The 25,290-nt window shown below is 42.4% G+C and overlaps 1 protein-coding gene across 3 annotated transcripts in view; it reads left to right on the top strand.

The window, feature by feature from the left end:
- Window positions 1–25,290, top strand: part of ptprsa (protein tyrosine phosphatase receptor type Sa) — a 190,901-nt gene that overhangs the window by 105,272 nt on the left and 60,339 nt on the right. For all 3 annotated transcript variants that reach the window (XM_076153086.1, XM_076153085.1, XM_076153087.1), the window contains 2 exons: window positions 4,192–4,380; window positions 19,771–19,881. In XM_076153086.1, the coding sequence (XP_076009201.1) occupies window positions 4,192–4,380; window positions 19,771–19,881 (300 nt within the window). The remainder of the gene's footprint in view (window positions 1–4,191; window positions 4,381–19,770; window positions 19,882–25,290) is intronic.

A 25,290-nucleotide genomic window follows, 5' to 3' on the forward strand; every position in this document is an offset into this window, starting at 1 on the left:
GTACCTACCTTTCCCTGCCCCCGTCCCTTCCAAACTGTTTCTCTCAGTATGTATTTTGGAAATTTGGGTGTAATTGTTGCCCTTGGTGGCCAGAGAGGCTCGGTGCAGAGAATACCAATTGGGCGTCAGACGTCTCTCTGGGGACAGAGGACAGGGTAGGGGTCAGTGCCAGCTGTATAATAACCATTATTTAGCTGAGATGGCATCCTGAGAGGGCTAATGGTGCCAGGGCCAAAGACAATGTGATTAGATTCCCTTCTCTTTCTCTGGATCGCTCTGTGTCATGTGGCTCCTCTTGTGTATTTCTGTATACAAATAAAAGAGGTTTTCCCTCTGGTTATCCAATTCAGTGAATGTAATGAAAAGGTGTGTTTCTGACTGGGAGGTCCAGGAAGCTGTTCCGGTAAACTTCCACTGAGTACCCAGAGAGTTTTACAAATAGGTTAGTCTACAGCAGTGATTCTCTACCAGGGGCCAAAGAGGCCAAGTCTGTAGATTATCATTCCAAACAAGCATTGCTCATCGCTCTCACCCGGGCCATTCGCGCGCACATAGAGCACAGCGCCGAAAATGGCCCCCCATCGATCGCTTCCTTCCACTAAAACAGACACCGCCTTCACTTGTAACCCCGGCTGTACCTCACACTCTCGCTCTTCACACACACCTTCTTTTTCACCGCCTCTCCGGCCTGTCTGTTTGACGTGAACTCAGCCTGCCTATTAGTTAAACAACATTTATTCAGAGCACACACCATTTACGGTATGTGTGTATGTGTGCGTGGGCCATCGTTATTCACCTTTTCCTACTATATTCCCATTATATCATCCCCCTCTCTATAGTGGCTCTTTCTTCACTCCGTCTCTTTGTGTGAGTCTCTATCCCAGCAGGCCCTCGGTGGTATTAAAGCACAGGCGCGCTTAAAGCTGCACTGTGGCTCTGGGTAATCAGTTAACCTGATTATGCTGCTGATGAAATTAAATCATTTCAGTAAGTGAAAATAATAATATGAGTAATAGGTTCGGGGGATGGTGGAGCACCCCACGGAACATTCACACTCCCATCCAGTCAGAATTTACCTCCCTCTTTCATTTTGCTTTCAGAACAGATAAATGAAAGCAGAGATACTGACAACGCACCATCGCCCAGCAACCGAGAACTGGGCCAGAATGTGAAGCATTTACAATACAGTGATATTACACCCATATGTAACATCTTGGACAATGCAAAGGACAAACACTGCCAGAGTTAGTGGTTCATTTGTTCCATGATGTCAGGGTTCTACAGGGTGCAAATTTGAGATAAGAGATTACCAGGCGTAGATTAGTCTAAAAGATGAGGTTTGGGAGCAGCCAGTCATTGGAAATAGGATTAGTTGGGAGAGTTAAATGAGACTAAAGGATAGACCTTTTAGACCACACTTAGCGTGATAGAAGGCAGAACACAACAGCAGGGGTGAGTCGACAGATTAACTGTGGAGTGTGGCACAGGAGGCTGATTAAAGGCTTTGCACCTGTCGCTGGCGTGATGATATTAAATGGCTACGTAGAATTAACAACAATTACGGGTAATGACGGCACTCACGCTAGGCTAAAGCTGACACAAAGAAGGCAAACGAGGACGGCGGGGGAACAAAGATCAACAAATAAACAAGAAGGTCAACTGCAGCTTGGTGGAGGCTTAGCGCTGACCTCGCGCTGCCCAAGCTAGCTGTTGTATTGAGTGGACGTTACGTATACTGTTTGTCGTTGCAGTTTAAATGAGGTAACGCCACTGTTGGTGTTTGTTATTCATCTCATGTGGCTGTGTGCAAAGACTTTGCTACCAAGCTAACCTACAAAGATCCCATTCGATTACATTTGCATGCGCCAATAAGCGATCGATGGATTTAATCACTAAGGTTTTGGGACAATTTTAAGTAGTCAAGTAACTTGACCCAGCAAAAGAAGGTTACATTAAAATTCTCCTTCTCTGTCTGGCACAATCCGTATACAGTGGCCAGGGCCTTTTTGTAACCTAACGCTTGAGGGTCCTCTTGGTATCGTATGATCTTGAAATGTGTTTATTTACGCGTGTGAGAAACTGTGCTTACTGCTCGTCTCACAGCTCCATAGCGAGATGAGCATCAGTCTAATAGACAGAGGCAAACTAAACGGGCACGGTGTTATTGACTGATGGTCCACAGGCACAGATCCTATTTGAGCTGTGAAGATTTGTCATCGCGGGGAAACGTCATACAAACGCAATCGCAGGGCCATTTCAGGAGACTAGCCCTGTGGGAGTTTTGGGGAACACTATCAGCTCATGTCGTTGCTTCATTCTCCCCTTCACAGTGAGGCCGGCTAACCCTGAACCAACAACTCCCTCGATGAGTGATCTATTTATTTTTGCATGGCTGCCTTTATCGACAGAGCCTGTAAGCTTCAGGGGTAAAGATGGTATCAGTCTCTATACCTAGGGAAGCAAGTAACTGCTATGCCTGCGATTTATTCCGGTGTTGTATCAGCCGTAACATAAGCACAATCTCTCCAGGACTCCACCGTCGCTGCCTCTTGTTTGTTCACATATTTTTATTTTTTTTCAAGTTTGCTAGCTTTCATTTCGTCACCCCGCTGTGCTCCTTCAGGCAGGTTTTGTCTCTCACTTTCCCATTTTCATTACACTCCCATGAAGTCATTTGGCATATGTTTTCAGCTTTATTAATATGATCTATGGAGGCTGAAGTGTCTTTTTTGTTCTCAACACCACTGAGGCAAAGGTAATGTGATGTGAAGCACAGATAGGTCTCAGACAGGCCAGACGGGCCTTTGGCAGAAAGTACCGATATTGTATTCAGGCTACAGTGCCTTTTTAAATGCGTCTTATACTGTACATAGATCATTGATGACACACGGGGGGAGGGAGGGAAAGGAGTTTGTGAGAACGTACCGATCTGTCTTGTCCTGAAGCTTTAAAGTGAAGTGTGCTGCCTGCTGCTGCTTTTCCATGCTTCAGGGGAACTTTGTGTAAGGAGATTATAACTGGGATAGTCATTAATAATCAATGGAGAGGATACAATGTGGAGTCTAAAACAGTGTAAATGTCTGTACTTCTTTGAGCCAAGCATTAAAATATTCATAGTACTGTGCTAGTGTCAGCTTTAGTTTGAGGTAACCTGGCTGGCCTCTCGTTTTAGACCTTACGTCTTTTCTTTCCTTTCGCCGGCTTTTTATGTATTCTATTTTCCATTTTTGTCCATCTCAAAATATACATATGTATATATCAACTTCCTGCCAGTCTGTGTGGCCTCTGTTCTTAAACCAATACACAAAACATTTTTTTAAATATAACAGAACAGAAGAAAAAAAAGAGAACCTGCTTTAAGACGCCGGTACCTCATGGCCCCAATTTCACTGTAATTAGCTTTCACTGGGTCCGCCATGATGCGTGACACTGTGTAACACTGACCAGAACTATAGGCAATGACCACATGCCCTTTGGCGTCTGATGCACATTACTGCTCAGGGTGCTTCCTCCATGCACTCATAATCTGGAATGAGTCACTTCTCTGGCTCCAGTTGGGTTAAAGGCGGAGGGACCCGTTGCCTCATGAAAGCGAGAGAGTCTGTGTATGGAAAACACACAGCACTGATCACACAACAGCGTCACCTCTCAACAATGGCAAACAGCCTAGTCATGCATGATTATTAGCCGCATGGGGACCACACAGGGGTTCGTTAAAATGATACAAGCGTCTGACTTGTGTGATGGCACTTCTGTGTATCATTAATGATGGCCCTTAATGGTCCAAACCCCATTATCCAAAACAAAATCAGCATATTAAAAAGGAATTGGGATTAGAAGATCTCCTCAGATTGTGAAAATATTGATCGTCAAAATTTGTTTTTGTTGAATTTGTGTACTTTGAAGGAATGTATCTTTGTGAAAAAGTCTTATGACAGACAGGAGTTTGTAAGTGTAAGTGACGCTAACAACATACTTGTAAAAGAAGAATATAGTGACGTCATAGTGTTTTTCTCATTTGTTACACAATCATGATTAAATATTGGTTGAGTCAGTCCTGTGCTGTACCACTAAAAGCTTTTGTGTGCTTTTATTATGATCATTACAAACTACTGAAACCTCCCACACAGTGATTTAGATGAAACCTCACGGCAGACAGTGGTTAAACCTTCTCTTGCATTGTCTCCACAGAGGACCTGCTCCCGTCGGGCTTCCCCAACATAGACATGGGCCCTCAACTCAAAGTGGTGGAGCGGACACGAACTGCCACTATGCTGTGTGCAGCCAGCGGCAACCCAGACCCAGAAATCACCTGGTACAAAGACTTCCTACCCATTGACCCCAGTGCAAGTAACGGGCGAATCAAACAGCTGCGTTCAGGTAAGGAAAATCTACGTCGCTTCTTTTTCTGAATCCATGTTTGAATTCTCCAGCAGTTTTTTAGCAGGGTTGTTTTTTATGAGTTTTGAATTTCGTCATTGTTTCATAATGAAACCGTTTTCCTTGGCCAAGGGTGGTAGACTGGCCCAAACTAAAGGGTCGGGGGGTGGGGGATTGTTGTCATGGAAGAGAAAGTGTTTGAAATGACAAATTGTAGTGCAGAGTGTAGTGAAGGAGGTCACTGTCTTTCTATGATTGACTACAACCCAAATGTGTGTCATAATAAGACAATGAGAGCAAGGTCCCCCACTGTATGGCACTGTTGGTGGGGGGCATGTTGTCTTGTTCCCATTGATTAGACCCCATTGAGAGGCCCAGTAAAGCAAAGTCTAATTATATAGCTAATTAAGTGCAGACCCTGGAGTAGCTCTGGGCAATAAGGGGTAGATATTTTAGGTCGATGATTTGTCACCGTTCGAAAAATCCATTGACTCCACTTTGATTTGTTGCTTGAAAACGTAAATCAGGGCAGACGGCGCTAAATAAAAAGTCTGCCGCCATTGAGTTCCTGCCCCAGTTGGGGCCCTCATGAGCTGTACACTCAAACAAAATCAATTTGTCATCTCATTATTTATGCTTTCCCAGATACAGCAGGCCTACAGCCACACTATGATGCTTTTAATTTGAAATATTTTCCATTCAGCGATGCAATCTTGTTTTGAGGCAGATGTTTGGGTTGTGAACGTTTAAATCTCAAACTGTGTTTCATGGAAAAATATCAACTGTTAGACCTCTCTGTGGGATGATGTCCAAGTGCTCCGTTTCTGGGTTCATAGTGGACTGGGGGCCTGGGGGATATCATGTTCCCGGTTTGCTGCTTTGGAGGGAGAAAGTTCCAGCCAAGGCTTTTGACTTTAGTTTCAGGACACGGCGGCTCCACTTGGGGATTCTAAGGAAGAGAGCTCTTATGTTAATGCTTCCACCTCCATGCTCATCTTCTCACAGAGCATTTACTTATGTTATATTAACTCTTAAGCTTCACTGTAGAACCAATTTCTACAAACTATCAGAATACTGAGCAGTATTTTGTTATTGGATACTTACAGAAAACGATCATTATGCCCACTTTACTCTTGATGAATTGGAAGAAGTGGAGGAATTATAGCTTGATGAAAGCTATGGTTAGATTTAGAATTTAGAATTAATTATCTTAAACAAATGAGTATGCTCCACTTTTAGAATTTTGTCACACCTCCTGCAAACTGTGCACATTGTATAAGTTCCCTGCTTGTCACACTGAGCAGGTTGGAGCCTATGTAGACATTTTTAGCTGTAAATTTCTGACACTGAGGAATTCTCCACTCTCGGGCCACTAGTTTGGATGGACAACCAAAGATTATATCATGTCAGCCCATCATGGCAGTTTGTATGAGCCTTTGACAAGTAAAATCCTCAGTTTTCTCGTGGATTTTGCGCTCGCACCCCTGTGGATCAGAGATGTACTGTCTGTATCACCTGTCTTTTTTTCTGTTTCATAATTTCTTCTATTGTCTTTGTGGGTCTTGTCTGTATGTGTCTGAAACTCAGATGTGTCTCTATCCTTGCACATCACAGAGTCTTCAACACCTTCCATTTAGCCTCCTGTAACCCATCAAACAAGCTTTAACCAAGAGAAGCTGATCAAACATTTAAAAAAAATCTAACTCTTTGATATTTTATAATAGACAAAAATCTCTAAATTTGAATAAGGAAAACACACTTAAAAACTAAACATTGCTAACTTCATGACTGTACAAAAGTTCCATAACTATCTGTTAAACGGGTTGAACATATATTTACTGTGTGTAATGTTTATGTAAACTGCTATTTTCTGCAAGCGGGGAAAGACCCAACGTTTTTTCTTTCTTAGGTAGCAAACTCTTTTTCTCTTTCACTTTAAACTACAGCCGTAAATGAACTGTTCTGTTCTCCCCCTTTTCTGTTTACTTTCCTGTTTCTTTGTCGTTTCAGAAACATTTGGTAAGTGTCTAAGTAAGCCCAGCAAGCCCACTCATTCTCCTTGAAGCAGATGGCATATTTAAACTACTTTACAAAATGCATGCATCCCCCACTCTCCCCCACGTCCTTGTCCTCGTTTACCACCTCTTCCCGCTTTCCTTCCTTCTTTCTGTTGCTCCCCCTTAACTTTAATTTTGTTTTGGCCCATGTTCTTACTGATGCCAACTTTATTTTTTGTCACTCCTTCCATATGGAACTAAGCACAAAGACGCATCAAGGACACGCAGCAGCATCTGGGGATGTTGGGCTCAACACGGCTCACCTTTAAGCAACACAACTCTGTGTTTATACAGGGGAGTTGCTACTGAACTGTAGTGTTTTAAAGCGGTATCTTGCTTCATGTTTAGATTCGGGAACAGCCCGGATCAACTTTTCTACTATGTCCCACGGCGTAGTTCTACCAGTCTACGAAGGGACTTTGATGCCTTGCGCACAGGAACCTTGGAAATGTCATGTCCAGTACTTTCTCTCTGTTTTTGTATGTGGCAATACAGCAGGCTTTGAGAAAATAACTGGATTCAAGACAATTATTCCTGCACAGTCATAGGCTAATTGTAGACATCTGGTGAGATATATAACCAACATTTAGACTGAAATGCAAACAGCTGAACCCCTCACAATAACAACTCCACTGTCCAAAAATACCATTGGAAAGTGCTGATAGATGTTGCAAGATCCTTGAGGGTTTTTCTCCAGGTGAGGGTCACTGCACGATCTCTGTATGGTTCCAATCCCACACTTGGGCTTGGTTGACCATAAATTCTTAGCCAAATATTTTCTCAGGAGACCTTTCTTATTTTTCTCCCTCCATATCGGGCAGCATTGACTTTCAAATCTCAAGCTAAAGCTCTGTTGCCGATCCTGGAGGGTGTGGCCAGTCTGAAGTTATCCTTATCCTGCTGACTTCTTGAACTGCTTATTCAAATACACCCAGTTGCTGTAAGCCACATGCAGTTCAAAATCTGTGTGTATGTAGGTGGACAGAGAGGAAATTACTTCCTCTTATTCCAAGACCAAGGCTCTCCAGAGGTAATCTTACCATAAGGAGGTTTGCTTTTTTTATGCTGAGGCCTTTTTGCTGGAAGGCTTGTTGGGCGACCGGTCAGAATTTATGCTGATGAGGAAAAAACATGCTCCCTTTCTCGTCAGTCAGTTTTAAAGTTTTTTGAGACAGACCTGTTTTCAAATTAAAGTTTGGCACCGTGTCCCTACAATAAGCCCTATCTTTGTGAAGCTTAAATGTTCTGTTTGTGATGAAACAGTTTTTACAGAGGCGGTTTTTGTGGTTGGCGTTATGTTGCTTTATACTTAGAGATTTTTCTCAACTTCCACCCTCCTTGTGTATGTAGTTTAAGGCATACACATTACCGTGTAAGCCAGTGCAACACAACAACACCACAGAATATTGCCTTGAAAACCATTTACATAAAAACACTATGAAGAAGTGAACATTAAAGCATCTCAAAGTCAGGATTTAGTGCAGGGCTGTTACACTGGATAACAATAAATCATACGGGTTTAACTGATAAAGTGGCATGTCAAAGTTTGCCTTGACTGGTTATTAAGTCAGTCTTTGCTTTGCAAGGAAAAAAGCTATTCCTAAAATGCCACAGAAAACAGAAAGATGGAATTTCCACTTTTTGAATAGATCCTCTCACATTTTGGCCCCTTTTCAGGTTTCTGTTGTTTGCTTTTTGACAACTCCAGGACTGATTTGTCCTCTAGTGTGTATTGCAGGAAAATTGAGCAATGTCTGCATTAATCAGGGTCAGGGGATAGTGTAGCAGGAGAGGTGGGGTATCAATGTTGAGAACGTGATGTTTCAATTACCCCTTCATAAAAAGGCATCATTGTGGCACAATATTTATATTTATTGACTAGACAATCAAACACTCCAGCTTTTGTTTCTGGGATATTTGATTAGCTGGCTGACTGCTTTCTTTTGTGCCAAACCATGCTGTGATGGCGGGGCTGTGATATTTGCAAGAGGAGCCCCTGAGGAGCTCCTCTAGAGGTGTGGAGGGAGCCTGACATTTCTCTCCAAGTCCCTGTGGCTGCAGACTCCCGGCACCCACTGGCCTTGTCAGCCAGAACAGATTAACCAGGGGCCAAAAAGACAGGGACTGAATGGGGACAAGTACATATTCATAACGATGAATGTCTTAAGGTGTTATGGTTTAAAACCATGACCTGATTATCAGACTCTGGCTGGCTTCTTTAAACACAAACACTTCCACATTCCTGGTTTCAAATGTTTTTCATTTGAAACGTGTATGAAATCGCTCCCATTTGTCGACAGTAAAGCTGTTCTGTGGAGAGTTGCCAAGTACTCTCCAGATGTGGCAACCAGGTTTTCCCTGCGCTTTGCTGCAATACCACTGCCCCAGACGGGCGTTTGTGGTGGTGACAAGGTCAGCCAGATGTCCTCTAAAGGGTGGTCAGATTCTGACACCCATCCAATCACACGGCCCCACCTCCCCCGGCGCATATGGACCACATCTCTGGCCAGATTGCGTCTGACTAGACTACAGCATTCAGTAATATTTTTTTAATATATTCAGAGGGTTATTTAACAAAACAGCTGGGGTCTTCCGTGTCATAAATAATGCTCCACTTGATAAAGCAAGGTCTGTTGAGGTATATTTAGGTCAATTTTTCCCTAAGCTGATCAACTCCTGGCTGACCACAGCTTAGAAGGGGAGCTTACAGCCATGAGGTTGGACTTCCATAATACAGGTGGATTTGCCATTGTGATTGAATCACATACTGTGCTGGCCTCTGCTGACCCAGCCCAGGGTGAACTGCTCAGATCTTTGCTTACATTTGGAATATGTACCTCTTCATAGTGCTGTTCATTTATTTTTATTACAAATCACAAGACTTCATTACATTTTAATTTAATTTTCATCTCCTTTGTTTGTAGAACCAATGCCTTTGAATTGAAGTACCTCTGTGTTCACACCCTTGTCCTCCTAATTACTCTCCTATTTTTTCACCCAATTATTTTTAAGGTCTATAAACTTGCTTTATTAACCTTTAACCCTAACCTTAACCTTAACCTTAACCTTACCCTAACCTCAACCTAACCTTAACCTAACTTTGACCTTAACCTCACCTAACCTCTGAGTAATAACCCCCCTAACTCCCAACTAAATCTTTAATTCAGCTAAAGCAAAATAAATGAAAAGCTTCCTGCAGCCCTTAATCAAAGTCTAACTCTTTAACAACATAACCTTCCCACTCTCCTCTGTCTTGTGATAATGTCTCTATATGGTCTCTAAAATGGTTGCAAACCCAATTACAATGACACTGTTGTTTTGCCTGGTTTTTAGTGACTCAATACCTTTTACTGTGGAGGTGCTGTACATACTGCACAGCTGATAAACTTTTATGGTGGGTTTAAAACATCATGGAAACACAGGAAAAGAAACAGGATTTATAAATTACACATCTCCTTGAAATGTTCCATAAAAATATTTTCCCATTTAATCATAGAATATGGGACATTTCTATCAATAAAACCTCACTTGGGTGTGATTTTATTCCCTGGTCAATAGAACCAAATGCACACTCGACAACATATGGACGTTTACTACCTATTAGTATAGAAAAGCACAGTGCACAGCAACTCCTAAAAAAGAAATACATCCATATATATGTGCACTGCAGACCAGGCAGAACTTCAAATTGATTACCTCCTACCTGCTGGTATCACAAAAGACACCTCTAACCAGAGTTTATTGAAAATACAATGTCCCTACCGCGGCACTAAATGTACTGGGGACGGATTGGAAATTGCAAGATAAATTAACATCTAATACAAGTAGGATTGGTTTTATTTTTAGACTGCGATATACCAATGTTTTAGGCAGCTGGTGTATGATGCTGTAGAGGTGGATACTTACCTGGATGCTTGTACACACATACGCAGGGGACAGGCTTGTAGTGAAAAGCTAAATGCGTGGTCGGTACCCTTTACCCTGAGATGTGCACCTGCGGGCTCTCTGTGGTAAGTAGGGCACCTCAACTGAGCTGGCGTTGCCCTGCTGACACTCTCAAGGGAAGCCAGTGGCTCGCTTTTGTCTGTTTACCTTGAGTCATCTTTAGATTAAGACAGAGGGAAAAGCAAGTGACAGAGACAGAGAGAGCTAGAAAAGGAGAGGCAAATAAGGGAGGAATGAATTCATGTTTGGCAGAGGGAGCTGCGCTGTATATTGCTACAACAACTCAGCGCTGTATTCAAAAAGCCCACAAGCTCCTGACCAGATAGGATCAATATATTGCCGTCTCTAATGGCATGAGGCTCGCAGACAGACATGTGACGCAACATAGTCTGAGAATAAAGAAAAAAATACAGAAACCCACAGTGTGCTGCGAGATAAAAACAATGGAAAGAGGCAGGAAATTGAATGACCACAGAGACGGGGTTACGTGTGATGCTTGAGGTGAAGAGTCTATCTGTCACAGTTAAACAGTTTACGACTTGTAGGATAAATAAGAGCTGCAATCTCTTTGATTTAAATTGCAGTTGCCTGGAGATACGGCCTGACATTCTAGTTCAGTGGAGACTCCATCCTTCCCTCTGTTACATACAAATACTGATACCCAGTGTACTCTATTGGCGCCACTAACAGCTTTACTGACCCCCTATTCAAGGTCAATTGGTCGGGAACAGGCTTATGCCACTGGAGCAATCCGCATCAACTTAAAGCCAATCCTCTCTTGCTCCGCCTTATCACCCTGAGTCGCAGCCATGATATCACAAGCCAGGACCCCAAGCTTCTTGGGCTCCTCCAATGAAGCATTATGTTTCCTCTCTTAATAGTTTTAAGGTGAGGAGGGGGAAGAAGAGAAAGCCAGAGAGCCACAGAGTGTGCCTGCAGTATAAGGTTCTATATTCCTTTGTGATACCAGCAATGCGAGGCACATTCCCCCATAAGTCCCCATCTCTGAAAATCCTTTGAGAGCTTTCATAATCTAGTTCCAGTGATACACTCTCCAAGTCAACTAAGACCTCTAAACTATTACTAAAATTCACCTTTCACTAAACTGATGTTGTGTCTTCATTCTTATATCTCTTCCAGAGGGTACCCCAATTCGAGGTAAGATGTCTTTAGTTTACATTTATGAGAACAAACCAAGGGGTAACTAATGACAATAATCATGGACTAACCACCTAAACTAAATCTTTTAAACAATGAAAAGGAAAAAAGTAATAAGGGACATAATACAATATCCTCAGTAATAGATTTATGTGTCTTCAACGTAGACAGACAGTATGTTACATTTTATTAATGTGTGAACCTGTTAGAACATCCAGACTTCTCCACATGCATCTATGCAACCATAGAAGTGTGCTGATGAGGTAACCTGAAGCTGATGGTAAGATGTTGGAGTGGAAAGACGATCTCCACCTTTAGGAGAAACGCTGGCCAACCGCCAACCACTAACACCAATATGTCATCTGTGTTTGCTCTGTGTGCTCCGTCTGTTTGTGAACCTCGTCTCATGTGTTTCATGTGTTTCACGTGTTTCAATGGTCCATCTCATCTTTGGTGTGTAATTCTTCAACCCTTTCTCTCTTGTGGGTGCTCTGCGTTTTTGTTCTTTCTCATCATCAACATCATGAAATTACTGAGCGATTTGAAACTGTGTCGCAGGTTGGTTATGGTATAGGAATGGGGGTGGGGGTGTTGTTTGCTTTGCATCCCTGCCATTTAAATTGTTTGGACACGGCCATGCGACGGTGGGTGGATGATTGGGAAGAGGAGGGAGATATTTGCTGATCGGCCTCGGCTAATGAATACTGTGTAAACTGATAACGCACTCCTTCCATCCTCCTTTCGTCCTTCTTCCTCTGTGCTTTGATATCGCCCTCCGTTCACCACCACCAGAGCAACAGCCACATTATCTATGTTCTGGCACCCACTCCTTCACTTTCATGATTCCGGGCTTGAGATGCATCTGGCATGGTGGAGCAGAAGCTGGCATGAATTACATTTGAGTTTGCTCCTGCCAGTAGATTGTGTATCACAGTGTTTATACTGTGAGAAACTGAATATGAGGACACCGAGATGCAAAAGGAAATGGCACAGAGTTAAGTTACGCACTGTGACCCTTATGAATTGTACAAAAGTGTCAAATAATTCTTCCTCTACCCTCACTTTATTTCAGTTATGTACATTTTCAGGCAAAGTGGGATTTTGCCATATGCTTTGTTGTTGTTTGTTGTTGTAAAATGGCTTTTATTCCAGAGGCAGAGCAGGTAAGTAAACACCTCATTTTGCCATGCGTAAGTCTTCATATTTAAGAGGATGCGACAAACACTTTTGATTTCACCATTAGTCCGGTGCTGTAAGTAAATCAGTTAGTGGCTGATCCATTTTGACAGTAGAACTCCAGCTGTAAGAGTTTGGTCTTTCATCCTTAACCATTTCATACACACCATGCATGATAAGAATCTGTAAATGAGATTCTTCATGACCACACTCATGACCAACTTAGCCTCAGGCAGCAGCCCCCTGCATCTGCTTTGTTTGAATAAGGAGGTCTCATAAATCATACAACAGGGAACAAAAGGGAGTGTGACTTATGAACTTTTCATTTGCATAATGAAATTAGCTGCCTGAAAAGGTGAATTCTTCCCAGTGCGCTACTGCGAACCAAGCCTGCCGTGTCGACAGGGATATATGGAGCTTATGCAGAAAGAATCCATGCCTAGTAGAAAAGAAGGGGGGTGTATTTGAAACCAAGGAACACATCAGTTTGAAGTTGGGTGGGAAATGGGAGCACATAAAGAGATGAGAGGATGGGAATTGGTGAAATTTGGTGAAATTAGACCACCTGTTTTAGTCCACCTCAACACTAATACAGATACATTTGGCCTTCCCCTTAAATATAATGGATGCATTTGAAAAAGCCCTGGTCTCCTGTTGCAATGGCCTCGGTGAAAATAGAGCTCTTGAAAATGTTAACAATCCAATTTTCTGCCATGTCTAACTCTCTACCACTGCCTCATTTTGTATGTCAGGAGCAGGTGTCCGGAGCTTTCTTTATATTTATCCTGACAAACAAGAGACAGCAGAGTGCATAAAATATTGATTTGCTCAAGGGTCTCAGTGTAGCAGCCTGGGGATTATCTTTAACCTCTGCTGGCAATTAGCATGTATGACCTGTGATTACATCCAATTGGATACTTCTGAGTATCTCTGTTGTGTGATTGGCTCTATAAAACACTAAACAAGTGATAACTAAGAGCAAGACCAAGCTAAGTATAAAAATGGTCCCTCCAACTGTTCTTGGTGGTCAACACGATTGGCAAGCTCCCTTTTTTGTGGATGTCATACTAAGTAAAGTCCTTTGTCCACAATCACCTTGGTAATATAACACATTCTTCCTTGCCACCCACATTTCTGTCGGTCAAACACTCCCTCCCTAGTGCTTAGTCACTCTTAGTCACTCCATTTAAGAGGTCCAGGTAAATTCCTCATCTCTATTTGCTAACAATGTAAAGGTATGTAAGCATCGGCTTTGACGTATGCAATAGCTGGAAGCGTGGCTGGACTCCCTGCCTGCTTCATTATGGATTTCATGGGAGCATTACAAGCTAGCAGATGGGCGATGACAACAATGGCATTACACACGAGGCCTCATGCAGGTGCGAGCGCAGTGTAATGACCTTGGGGTGGCAGCAGAGCTTGCTCGAGTGACAGCGAGGACACAAGACAGAGGGAGAGAAAGACAAGAGAGACCGGAGCAGGTCCAGACTTCGCTGCCATGGAGCCACAGTAGCCGTCTTTAACAATCAGGCAGATTGTTAAAGCTGCGTGTTTAAAGCAGAGATTGATTAAGTTTGTAGACGAGAGAAATAAGACGAGAAATAATATTCAGACTTATTCAAACGAAGATGGTGCAGTTGTAGAACATCATGTTGAAGGCTGTTTGTTTAAACGAGCACTCGCATAACTTTGGAGTAATTGGAGTGTTTCCCTGCTCTTTCCTCATGCTTAAATTATCTTTAGTGCGTATCCATGTTTAAGGCACAGAGGAGTGCAATTTTTTAAATTGTAATTACGCCGTAGTGGAGCTTTAATGAGCATCGTAGCGATGAGAGGAAATGACTAGAGAGAAGATGAAAACGGGGGATCTAATGAGAGACGTGGACTGGCATTGACTGAAAAATTGATGAAAAGGATGTTGGACCATCAGTGTGGTCCTGAGTAGGTAGAGGAAAGAGGAAGAGTATGTGAAATGAAGAGGGTGACTTGGCCAGCCTTCTTTTTGATGACCTGAACGCATCAATCAAAACCCGCGGAGCACACAAATGAAATTACACAAATGGGACTGAGGGGGTACACATGGTAAAGCTCTTACCAGGCTGCAATGGGCGTGGGCAGACATTTTGAAATGAATCATCCATCCTCACCCCTCGCGCCCCAGTGAAATATCCCAAAATTCTCCCTCTCGTACTGAATAGACCCTGCCAGAAGAGCTGCTTTTTATGGGAAACATTAAATTGTTTGCCAATGTTTTGGTAAGAAAAAGGTTGTATGTTTTACGAGTACTTGCACAGGGTATCCATTCCAAACAGCTTGAGTGCAAAAAAATGTCTGAGCCGGAATCAAAAGCCTGTGAAAGTTGAGCTCTGCCCAGGCAGGTGTCTCTGTTATCACTACTTGCCGCCTCAACGCTCCTCATCAGATCATCCTGCAGCATGCGGTGCTGTTAACCAGGGCGCCTGTCATAGATTCGACGAGTGTCCCAGACCTCCTGCCTATTACCGACCTCTTTATTGAATGGATGAAGGCAGAGTGCATGCGATGAGACAGCCGAGTGGGTAGTGGAGATTGGGGGCTGTCAGTGTTGGGGGGCAGAAAGAATAATTTCGGTCGAAATGTCGACTTATTGGTCCGCATTGAAGTGATGTCATTATTTCCACCGTCTTTATTTGCCAGAATTGTGGCCCCTGTTTTGTCCCTAATGGTGCAGCGTATGTCATGGCTGAGACAGGAAGACAGAATTTCACCAATCTTTCCTCCTCTGACCCAGAAAAGCTTGAGTTATTGCTCGACAGGGGCGGCAGTGCCTGTGGTTTACTGATTGCCAGTGTGGTCTGAGCGGCCGTTCTGTAACTGCAAGGTCTCAGGTTCAATTCCCACAAAAGCTACTTCAACATCTATGTGTCATTTAGAAGGGTCCTTGAGCAAGACACAGAGAGTTGCAGAAATGTTGTATGTTAAATGGTATGCAGAAACTATTATATCAAAAAATAACATGTGTTCCTTTCAATATGTTAAATTGGAAACATGTTGAGTATGCTTGACATGATTCTGGGCCCGCACCACCTCCTCAAACTCTTCTACCTGCATTTGTTTTGGTCTGCGTCCAAGTGGGATTGCTGTGTGTAGATTTGCCCAAAGGAACTGTAGCCAAGAGGGAAAGGAGCTTGAGTCTGATTGAATTGGACCAAACCACGTAGGCGTGAAAAACACACTTATTGGACTACCGCTGTACAACTACAAAGAATGTCCCGATTTGTGTTCATTTGAACAAATTATGGATGAATCAGACAAATATTCAGACCTGTCCAAGAGACAGACAGTCTTTAGTTCTTCACATTGATGTTATTCACTTTGCTGTCTCTTAGTTCTAGTTATTCAAGTGTCCGGGACTGTTTCAGTCCATGGGGAACCATGTCTGTTGTTCATGTTTCTATTGAAATCAGAGCATTCCTCGCCTTTGGTGGTTAGCTTGTTGTGTTTGTGATAAGACGTAACAGCTGGAAAGAGGACTCATGTCACTAGCCCCTAGAGAACATATTACATTAACACTGTGCAGCCATTTTGTGAGTGACGCTGTTGTTTTTTTAACAGCGATTGTACACGATAATTCTCAGCGTTTGGCTTTTTCTTTTTCTGATTAAGAAAAAAATGCCAATGGCCACTCGCACTCTGGTTGAGCCGCATGCAGCATCAAGTGCAATTAAGCGAAGCACAGAGCAGGTCGTCATTTAAGAAAAACATAAAGCCAAGTGAAAAGGGTAAGAAAGAGAGACATAGCTGTGGGAAGCGAGTGCTACCAGAGATACCACATCAAAGCCGGTGAACAAAAAGAGCATACACAAACACGCGTTCTTAAAAAATAGCTGATTCCGGATTGAAATTCCTCTTATTATATACAATCTGCAAAAAATGACAAACAAACAAGGCTGAGACTGTAATAGGCTGGAGAGAGAATACAAAAGAAAGATAAAATATACAGAGACGATATGAAAAAAATTTGAATCACAAAGAGGACAATAAAGCATCCACAATACAATAAAGTTTAGATTTCTCTTGTGGCCTCACTCTCTTACCTTCTCTGCGCCTCCTTCTCTCACTGGATTTTGTTTATGAAATATTTTTACAACCAGATCAAGTCTGCGGAAACAAGGAGTTATTATCTTGTTGACAAAATACGCATATAGGTGCTTTAAACATGCTTAATGAGTAGATTTAGACTTAAGGAGTAGTAAGTTTGATATTCACTAGTCCTGACTGGTTAGTTCAGGTCTTCAGCTTCCACAGGTCAATGGTTTGCACATTGCTCTGATGATGGTCTGGAGGCAGATTGTCTTTCATCTCATTCTAAACATGACATTACGGTCATTTAGCAGACGCTTTTATCCAAAGCGACTTAACATGACGATATTCACCTGGGTAACAACAAATAATTTGGAATTGTGACCAATCTCCATCATATTCTTTCTTGTTGTGTATTTGTCTTCTAATTTTGTCACATCAGACTCTTCCTCTTCTTCTCTTTGCCTCTCCTTTTCTCTCTCACTCTCTTGTTCCTCTATTTAATCCTCCCACCTTCTCTCTGTCTCTCCTCCTCCTTCTCTTCCTCCCATCTGTTTCCTCTCTCCATGTTCCCCAGCTGAAGGCGTCTTTGTTTGTTTCACAGCCACACTTCACAATAACGGCTAGACTGTGTAATGAGTCCAGCAGGGCTCAGAAACAATAGTTAATACTACCTAGTGAGGAGTCTTCACCGAAGACATTGAGGGACAGATGAAACTCACTCTTTGGCTCTCTTTATTGCTCTCTCTCTTTTGCCAAGAGCTGTAATCCACAGGATCCAGTGTTGGCTTTAATTGGTTCTCAGTTAATTGGGTTTGGCGCGTTATCTATCGCTTGTCATCGTGTGGCTGGCTGTGCTTTGGTCACCTTCAGACGACATTTGTTCAATGCTATTTTTAGCTACAGACAATTTGTGTTGGTTGAACTCGGACGGTGCTCGTGTTGGTACTCATGGAATGATGAAAGATGAACTGTAGTACATTTCAACTGATTTGGCTGATGACAGTTGGCTTTTCCTCATCCTAAGCCATTCAGCAGCACGGTTTTTAGGGGAGTAGAAGTTTGTTGATTTTAATTTATTTCAAACTGACAAAGAATTCAGAATTCAGTTCAGGATCTAAGGAGCTTTCTGGAAACTCCACCTGGAGTTGAACTTCACTCAGTCCACACTCTGTGGTCCCTCTGGTGTTGAGGTGGCAGGCATCAGAGCAAATTCCAAACCACCTGGCACCAGGCTGGCATTTGCTGTTCCAAGCTCAGATGAAAGAGATCCAAACCAGATCCCTGCATAAATGCAAAGGATGACTTCACCACCTGCATGCTGCAGGTAGGCATTTTACATTTGGTTCATGAACACCATGCCAGAAACAGCTCCCTCTGGAGGACAAGAATGATCTAAAATATCATATTCCACTATAATTTCAGTTATTCTGTTTGTCTGCCTGGTGATATTTCACATAATTTTGGAACATTGGCCTTTTTCACTTCTTTACCTGGTTGCTTTGGTCCTGCACTTTGTGTGGACCTTAATGTTTTCATAGTACTTTGCATACTACTTTGTTGTGAGTTTGTTGCCTAGGCAACTGTTGACATTACCAACAAATTATATCATAGCAAAGAATAATCAAAATCTAATGTGCTGTGCTTGTTATATAGAACTATATACAAGGGAATAGGAGAAATAGATGAGTTCAGATTGAAAGATTTAAAATACTACAAGAGTACTCAGCCGTGCTCCAGGTGAAGTAAGACTAATCATTATAATTAACAGGATCGATGGTCTCATTTGTGGCACAGTTGAAAATCTTTATTAGACCAATGTTTCTCAGTAGTAGCCTTGTACGACGATGTGTTCACTCCTCTTGCTGATGTGATGGAGTAGGTTACGGTATATTACAATGCATCCCGGGCAGCGGCTGGCGTATTGATGCTTCCTGGCTAAACGCTAACGAGCAGCGGTGCTGTGTTTGTCAGGGAGGCCTGGACTGCAATCTGTCTGCTGAGCCAGCCAGAAGCCCTAATGATATCATCAGGAAGTGCCGTCAACAGCGCTCTAACAAGGACTGATCTGACGCCTGTTGTTTCACCTCTCTCCTCCCTCCCATATTCCCGCTCTCCAATGTTGTTGCCGAGCATTTATGTTGAGTTTATTTGCACATACAAACGAAACCGTATTAGAAATGCAGCTCTTGCTGTCGTGACAAATGAGTCCTAAGAGGCTCTTGAAAGCACTAAATGTGAACAAAAACGAGATATATAAGTATATGTGGCAACATTTAGGAGTAAAATTGCATCACATCTCAACATGCTGGAGAACTGTTTAAAATCAAGACACGTGGATTAACAAGTGAAAGGGAATTTAATAATATATAATTCCAATAACACATCTTTATCTGTATAGTTTCATGTCTCCTTGTACTGGTAAGAAGTTATCACACAATTTGCTGTTCTTTGAGCTGTGGTACTCCAGAGAAGTCTGGCCTACTGTTTTAAGCAGCGTGCCAGCCTGGCTCTTGTTGACATGACGCAGTGAGCCATATGTCTGGATACTTTCCCATGACCCTCTCTTCTCCCCTGTGCACACACACACTCCCTGGGCGAGTGCTTTGCAAAGGACAGTTTGTTAGTCTAGTTGTTAGTCTACAGGACCATCTCAACACCCGACTCCATCACCTGTCATCACATGTACATCACTGTGTCGTCCACATCGCTGCTTTAAAGTTGTGTGTATCAACAGAGTTAAAAATGTATCATCTGAAGTAGGAAAGGAATCCGGTTTGTCACAGCGATGCACATCAAGAATTTCAGAAAGAAACGGGTCTCAACGAAAATGGTCCTAAGAAATTCATGAAGACACCGTCACTGACAGATCAACTAATCATGTCCTCCCTGCTTTTTTTTTCTTTCTATCTTTCTTTCTGTCTGTCTGTCTCTCTCTGTCTCTCTGTCCGCCCATCCCTTCTTGTCTTTGTCGGATGTTGTAATTTCCCAGGTGCCTTGCAGATCGAGAACAGCGAGGAGACGGACCAGGGGAAGTACGAGTGCGTGGCGTCTAATGTGGAAGGCGTGCGCTACTCGTCCCCTGCTAACCTTTATGTGCGAGGTAGGGAGCAACCCGGCACCAGAGCCAGGCCAAAAAAAAAAAAAAACATCCTCTCTGTCTAACTAACATGTCTGCACAGTGCAGCTCAGCTTTAAGTGGCATTTCTGTCAAGTTTAACAAATGATAATTGCCTCCATTCTAGCCCAGCTGTATTTACAGATGTCTTGTGCAAAATAGTATTACCCAAGTAATATAAATTTTACATAATTGATCACATTGCCTGCCCATAAATGCAATTTCATATGCACTGAAACTTCAAAGTGTAAAACTATAATTGACCAACTAATGCTCTCTTCTGTTATGATGTTGCTCCGTTTTGTCTTTTAATGCCCTCCCCAACTCACTCGGAAGGAAATCTGTAGCACAACAAGCCGTATGTCTTTACTTTATCGGTTGTTAGCTGACTTTCATCTGTAACTGTGTGCGCAAAGTTGTTCTCTCTTTGGGCAAAGTTATGGAACGCAGAAAGAGTGGGAAAGCACCTCTTTTTGATTGTTTTTCCAGGTACAGAAGCATGACGGTAAGTTTTGATTTTGATTGAGTGGTAAGGTTTTAGTGGCCATCAATCAAAATCGCAAGCCCTTTAGCTTTCTGCAGATTATGGGGTTAAAAAAGGCTTTTAATTGTGGTGAATCTTTAAAAAGTGGTCCAATAACACAATTGGTTGCTGTGTATTACATAGATTATAAGTGCTGCAGTCACTCTTCTTCTTGATTGTGTTCTGGAGCGTATATCCGTAGCATTCTCCTGTCGCTGCATTGGGGTTAAAGCGTTTTACGACGAGTAGTCATTTTGCCTGGTGTGTTTCAGCAAAAGTGAAGTTTTGAGAAACAATCAGTCACATGCAACGTTGAGTTTCATAGGAAAGAGGCAATGAAGACAAAAGCCCACTCTCTACCTCTGATGCTAAACGACAACGAATCCCCATTGAGGGAGCTTTAATAAATTGAAGCAGATGCATTTTGGACGTGTATTATTTATGTTGTGCATATTAAATAAAGATGCCTCAGTATCTACTCGGTTTGTTCCCTCTGCTGTGTACCAAATAAGTTTGTTCCCGATTAATAATTCACCAGCCTGACATTATAAAATGGGTCAGGGAGCTGCTTTTTCATTATTATTGCCGTTATCATACCCTGTGAAGTAGCTGCGCTGGTAAGAAAAATTCCGCCGCGAGGGACCGAAAGGGCGAAAAGAGGCTCATCGAGATAAGCGCCTCCTCTTGTCGGCGTTCGTGGTCCCTGACGCTTAATGTCAAGTAGCTGTCCGCGTTCGTCACCGAAAGGAATTAAGAGGCGCACTGCAAATTTGAGGCGAGAGCTCCACAAAAATGATTAAATATCAATAACGGGAACACTTGGTTGACACAGCAGTGGGACGTTAGTGTTTTCATCTTGGTCAGTCCAACACAGCGATGCCCTCAGATCATTTCCAACAATTCATGCAATTTCCATAAACACTGGCTCCATCAGCATGCTCTTAGAAGCCAACACTAGGGTCCTAACTCCTCAGATACTTTCACTGCACTATGTAACACACTTGTTATGCCTTGATGGTGTCAATCTTTGTCTGTTTTCAGTTAACTTTGTCGATCAATTCTGATACTTGATGTTGACTATGTTTTGTTCACAAAGCAAATTGCACATGAGATTAGCAGCTGTGGTGGGGATCGACTTTTCAGTAAACAAAATTGGGAAAAAATTCTTATTCACTGTGGTAAACACACTCTTTTCAATCTGTGAGGATAGATTCCTGATTGGCCTCTAACAAAATCCCACTGTAACCGTCTTGAACTGCAGCTGCTAATTTCAGCACAAACTGTCTATTTTATTTTTTCTATCTCTCATTAGTTTTTTCTTTATTTTCTCTTTATTTGGTTTCCTTCTCTAACAAAAGCAAACACAGCCACCAAGGAGCCTCTCCTCGTGGCTATAAGGAGCTTGTGAAGTTTTGAATTATGAGTATGGTACGCTTGATTTGACTCCAGTGGTGGCCCACTATTTTTCCTTACAAGGCGACAGTGCGGCCACTGGGGTGAATCTGATTGTATTGGGTCAAGGCTTATTTAAATGGGAGGGGGGGGCAGGCAAGTGTATTATGAAGACGGGTGTCACTGATAGCAGGGAAAGGGAAAAGAGGGAAAGAGGATGAAAGAAAAGGGAAATGTAGCTGCAGCTAAACACCTTGAGGTGGCTTTTTTTACTCTCTCTGTGTTTCCCCTATTTTTCTCTTCTCCTCATGTCATTGTGTTCTGCATCAACCCCTTTACATCCCCCAGAGCTTCGAGAAGGTTGGTGTGTTTTTTCTTTTTTACTTTTTTTAACCCACATTTGAATTATAAGCCACATTTGAATTTACCACATTTGTATTTAGCTGTTACAAAGCTCAATTTAATGACTAATTTGAAGAAAATCCTAACCAAATAATCCAAACTGCTAAATGACTCTGAAAGAAAATTTACTTTATATCCAAGGAAGAAATGAAAGCAAACCCGATTAGCTCGGGTTTTGTGACTTTACTTTTTCTGTTTGCATTGTGGGGCCTTTTCTCGTTTTGCATCCTCTGGTATTGCTTCTGCACCAAAAGGCTTCTTGCACGCGTTGTCATGGAAACCCAGCATGTTGAAATAATAGAGCCTGCCGCACGATGGGAGAATGTAACTGCGCTTGCATGCCTATACGGGATCCCTTTTGGCCGTGTTGGTCTTTTTTCTTTCTGCATTCCCTGTGTTTTGATCACTTGTTTTGTTCTCTTTCCTCGGTTAGTGTTTACCCTGATACAACCCTTAATTTGCCTTTTCCTTTTGTTTCATTACCTTTTTTGTGTTGTGACTATAAGTCTTGCATTTGTGCATTCTTCTTTTCCGTTTGGATTCTGTTCCTGAAATTACTTTTCTGTTCAAACTGTCTGTCTTTTTGTGGTTCATCCGTTTGTGGGATTTGTTTCAATATGATGCTGCTCTGCTTCTTGAGTCTCAAAGTGCAAATGCCAATGAAATAATAAGTGTATACAGCCAGTGTTCCTGTCATCTTGTTTATAGCGATCCATTATCGCAAAAATTAGACCTGATTGGGCCTGATTGGGTTCCATGGTGATTTCACCCAGCCATTAAGGGATGCCATTTATAGTGTCGTGTGGATCAATAACAATATAATGACTTCGACATCACATTTTCTGTTGTATAGCGGGTGCACAAAGATGCTCTTTATTTTCAAATGGCGGCAGCTAGTGCTTGATTTTGTTGACTGACTGCTGTTTGTATTCCCGAGCAGTCATGACACTCAATCAGAATCGGATTTATTATTCAGTCTCCCCTGCCTCCATGCATTTACACAGACATGTTCACACACACACACACAGAGATCTTTTCAGTGCTGCATCTTCAGACTGATTAAAGACTACACTGGATGACAACAAAATATTTAGTTTGTTGTTGTTTGTTTGTTTGTTTGTTTTCGGTGAGAAGAAGCCAAATGAAATAAGAAGTAAAATTTTGCAGCTTCTTTGATCTCGGCTTGATACATAAATAGATGTTTTGTAGGAAGCAGCAGGGCTTTAGATGGGAATTACCTGTGCCTCAACACGGATCAGAAAGCTCACTCATTCAGGAAGAAGAGATAACACACTTCTATCCTGTCTGCCTCCTCTGAGTGTGGCTGATATTTATGTGTGAGCTGATGTGCTGAGAATTACGCTTTGGTGAGAGCTCACAGTCTCTGTAAAGTAGATTTCTGTTGCTCCATCAGCACATAAAACTATAATTATATATATAAAATGGCGTAGCCTTTAGTTTGCCGTTGAAGGCGTACCAAACCTACAATTGTCCTTCCTCTGTTACATTAGCTCGTGGGATCCGTCCATTTTGAGTATTTTGGAACACAAAGGCACCTTGGCAGTAGTTGCTGGTTACCCATCTAGGTAGTGTTATACAGAAAGATATAATCATCCCTTGTAGCTATCATCCCAGACACAAAACACATTTCTTTCACACTTACAACACCAATTTTCACCAATTGCCTCCTAAAAGACACTCAGTGAAAGCTGCCTGTCAATATTCCCTTATTGTTACCTGTCACATAATTCCTCCAAACATGGCACAGTGCCACTGAAGGAAAACGAGAACCCAGAAAACCTGACAGCATCAAACCCGCATCTAAACCTTAGGTCTAATTCTGAATTCTAAGTGTGTCTAACAGTGATGCAGAAAGACTGTGCTGTTATGAAGGCATGTGCATGGTTGCCCTCCTACAATATCTGCCTGGTTTTGAATGTGCTCGCATGTGTTGCTATGCATTTGTGTGTAATGTTGGGAAAGAAAGCTAGATTACACCTTATGTCTCACTGGCCAAAGCAAAATCCTGCCATCTCTATTAGACGTTTGTCTGAAGGAGTCCTGACGTTAGTAGACACCTTTCCAAACTCATGTTGGTATCAGGAGCCATTTTCTTTCACCACCCTCTTAATCTACAAGCAAATATTCCTTTGTCCAATCTGGTTGCTAGGATTCACTGGTAACATCCCCACAGTGAGGGGACGTACCTGCAGTACCAATTGGCTGTGTCTACCTGTAAGAAAATAGAAAAAGTGAAATCCCCTCAATCCACCCTTTGCTATTATAAGACATTCCTGTCAGTTTCTTTTAGGTAATAATTTCCATTTTGATGAGCCACCCATAGTGACTGTTTAGCATTGGCGCAGCCAAGGTATGTTAATACAGGCCGACCCCTGTGGTTTATATGTAAATGTCGTAGGCCTTACACAGCAAGTGTGACTAAAGGATCTCCATACTGCGCCTGTGTCCTCAGGCAGCAAGAGGGTGTAATCTCAGCTTCAAGGTGACACTAAAGGCTGCACATTATTTTGGCTTCCCCCTTCATTTTGGGGCAGCACAGAATGCCTCACCAAAATGGCCGATAATGTCCACCTTCTGACCTTTGTTTTTTGGCATAAATCCCTCCAACACCGCCCACTATTAAACTTAGTGCAGTACTCTGGCGTTCTCTCTCGACTGCTTTTCACCTCGTCCACTGTAAGGCTTCTTGAGTTGTCTTTCTCTCCACATTGGGGCTTGAAACAAGAAAGGTATATGTTTTTATGTTCCTCTCATTACTCTCTAAATTCCAAATGGGCCGGTTGGGCTCCTGGTCTCTGTGAATGAGGAGCGTGTCCATGCAATTGGGATTCTTATTGTCTTTTGTTTCACTGGTGTTACATGAAGGTAGAAGAGTGTCATGCACGCATATCTTAAACATCAATACACACACACACACCTTGTGAGAGTTTATTTAAACCATTCGCGTTAAAGACCTAAGCACCCCACCTGAACATTAAGTTATTCCAGGCAGCCCTGTGTCTAGCTAATGGGAGTCGTCACTCATCAAACGCAGTTAATTTCGTTAGTAAATGTCT

Source organism: Genypterus blacodes, unplaced genomic scaffold (genome assembly GCF_046128005.1).
Source record: "Genypterus blacodes isolate CSIRO-AG114 ecotype Tasmania unplaced genomic scaffold, CSIRO-AGI_Gbla_v1 ptg000058l_1, whole genome shotgun sequence".
Taxonomy (NCBI): domain Eukaryota; kingdom Metazoa; phylum Chordata; class Actinopteri; order Ophidiiformes; family Ophidiidae; genus Genypterus; species Genypterus blacodes.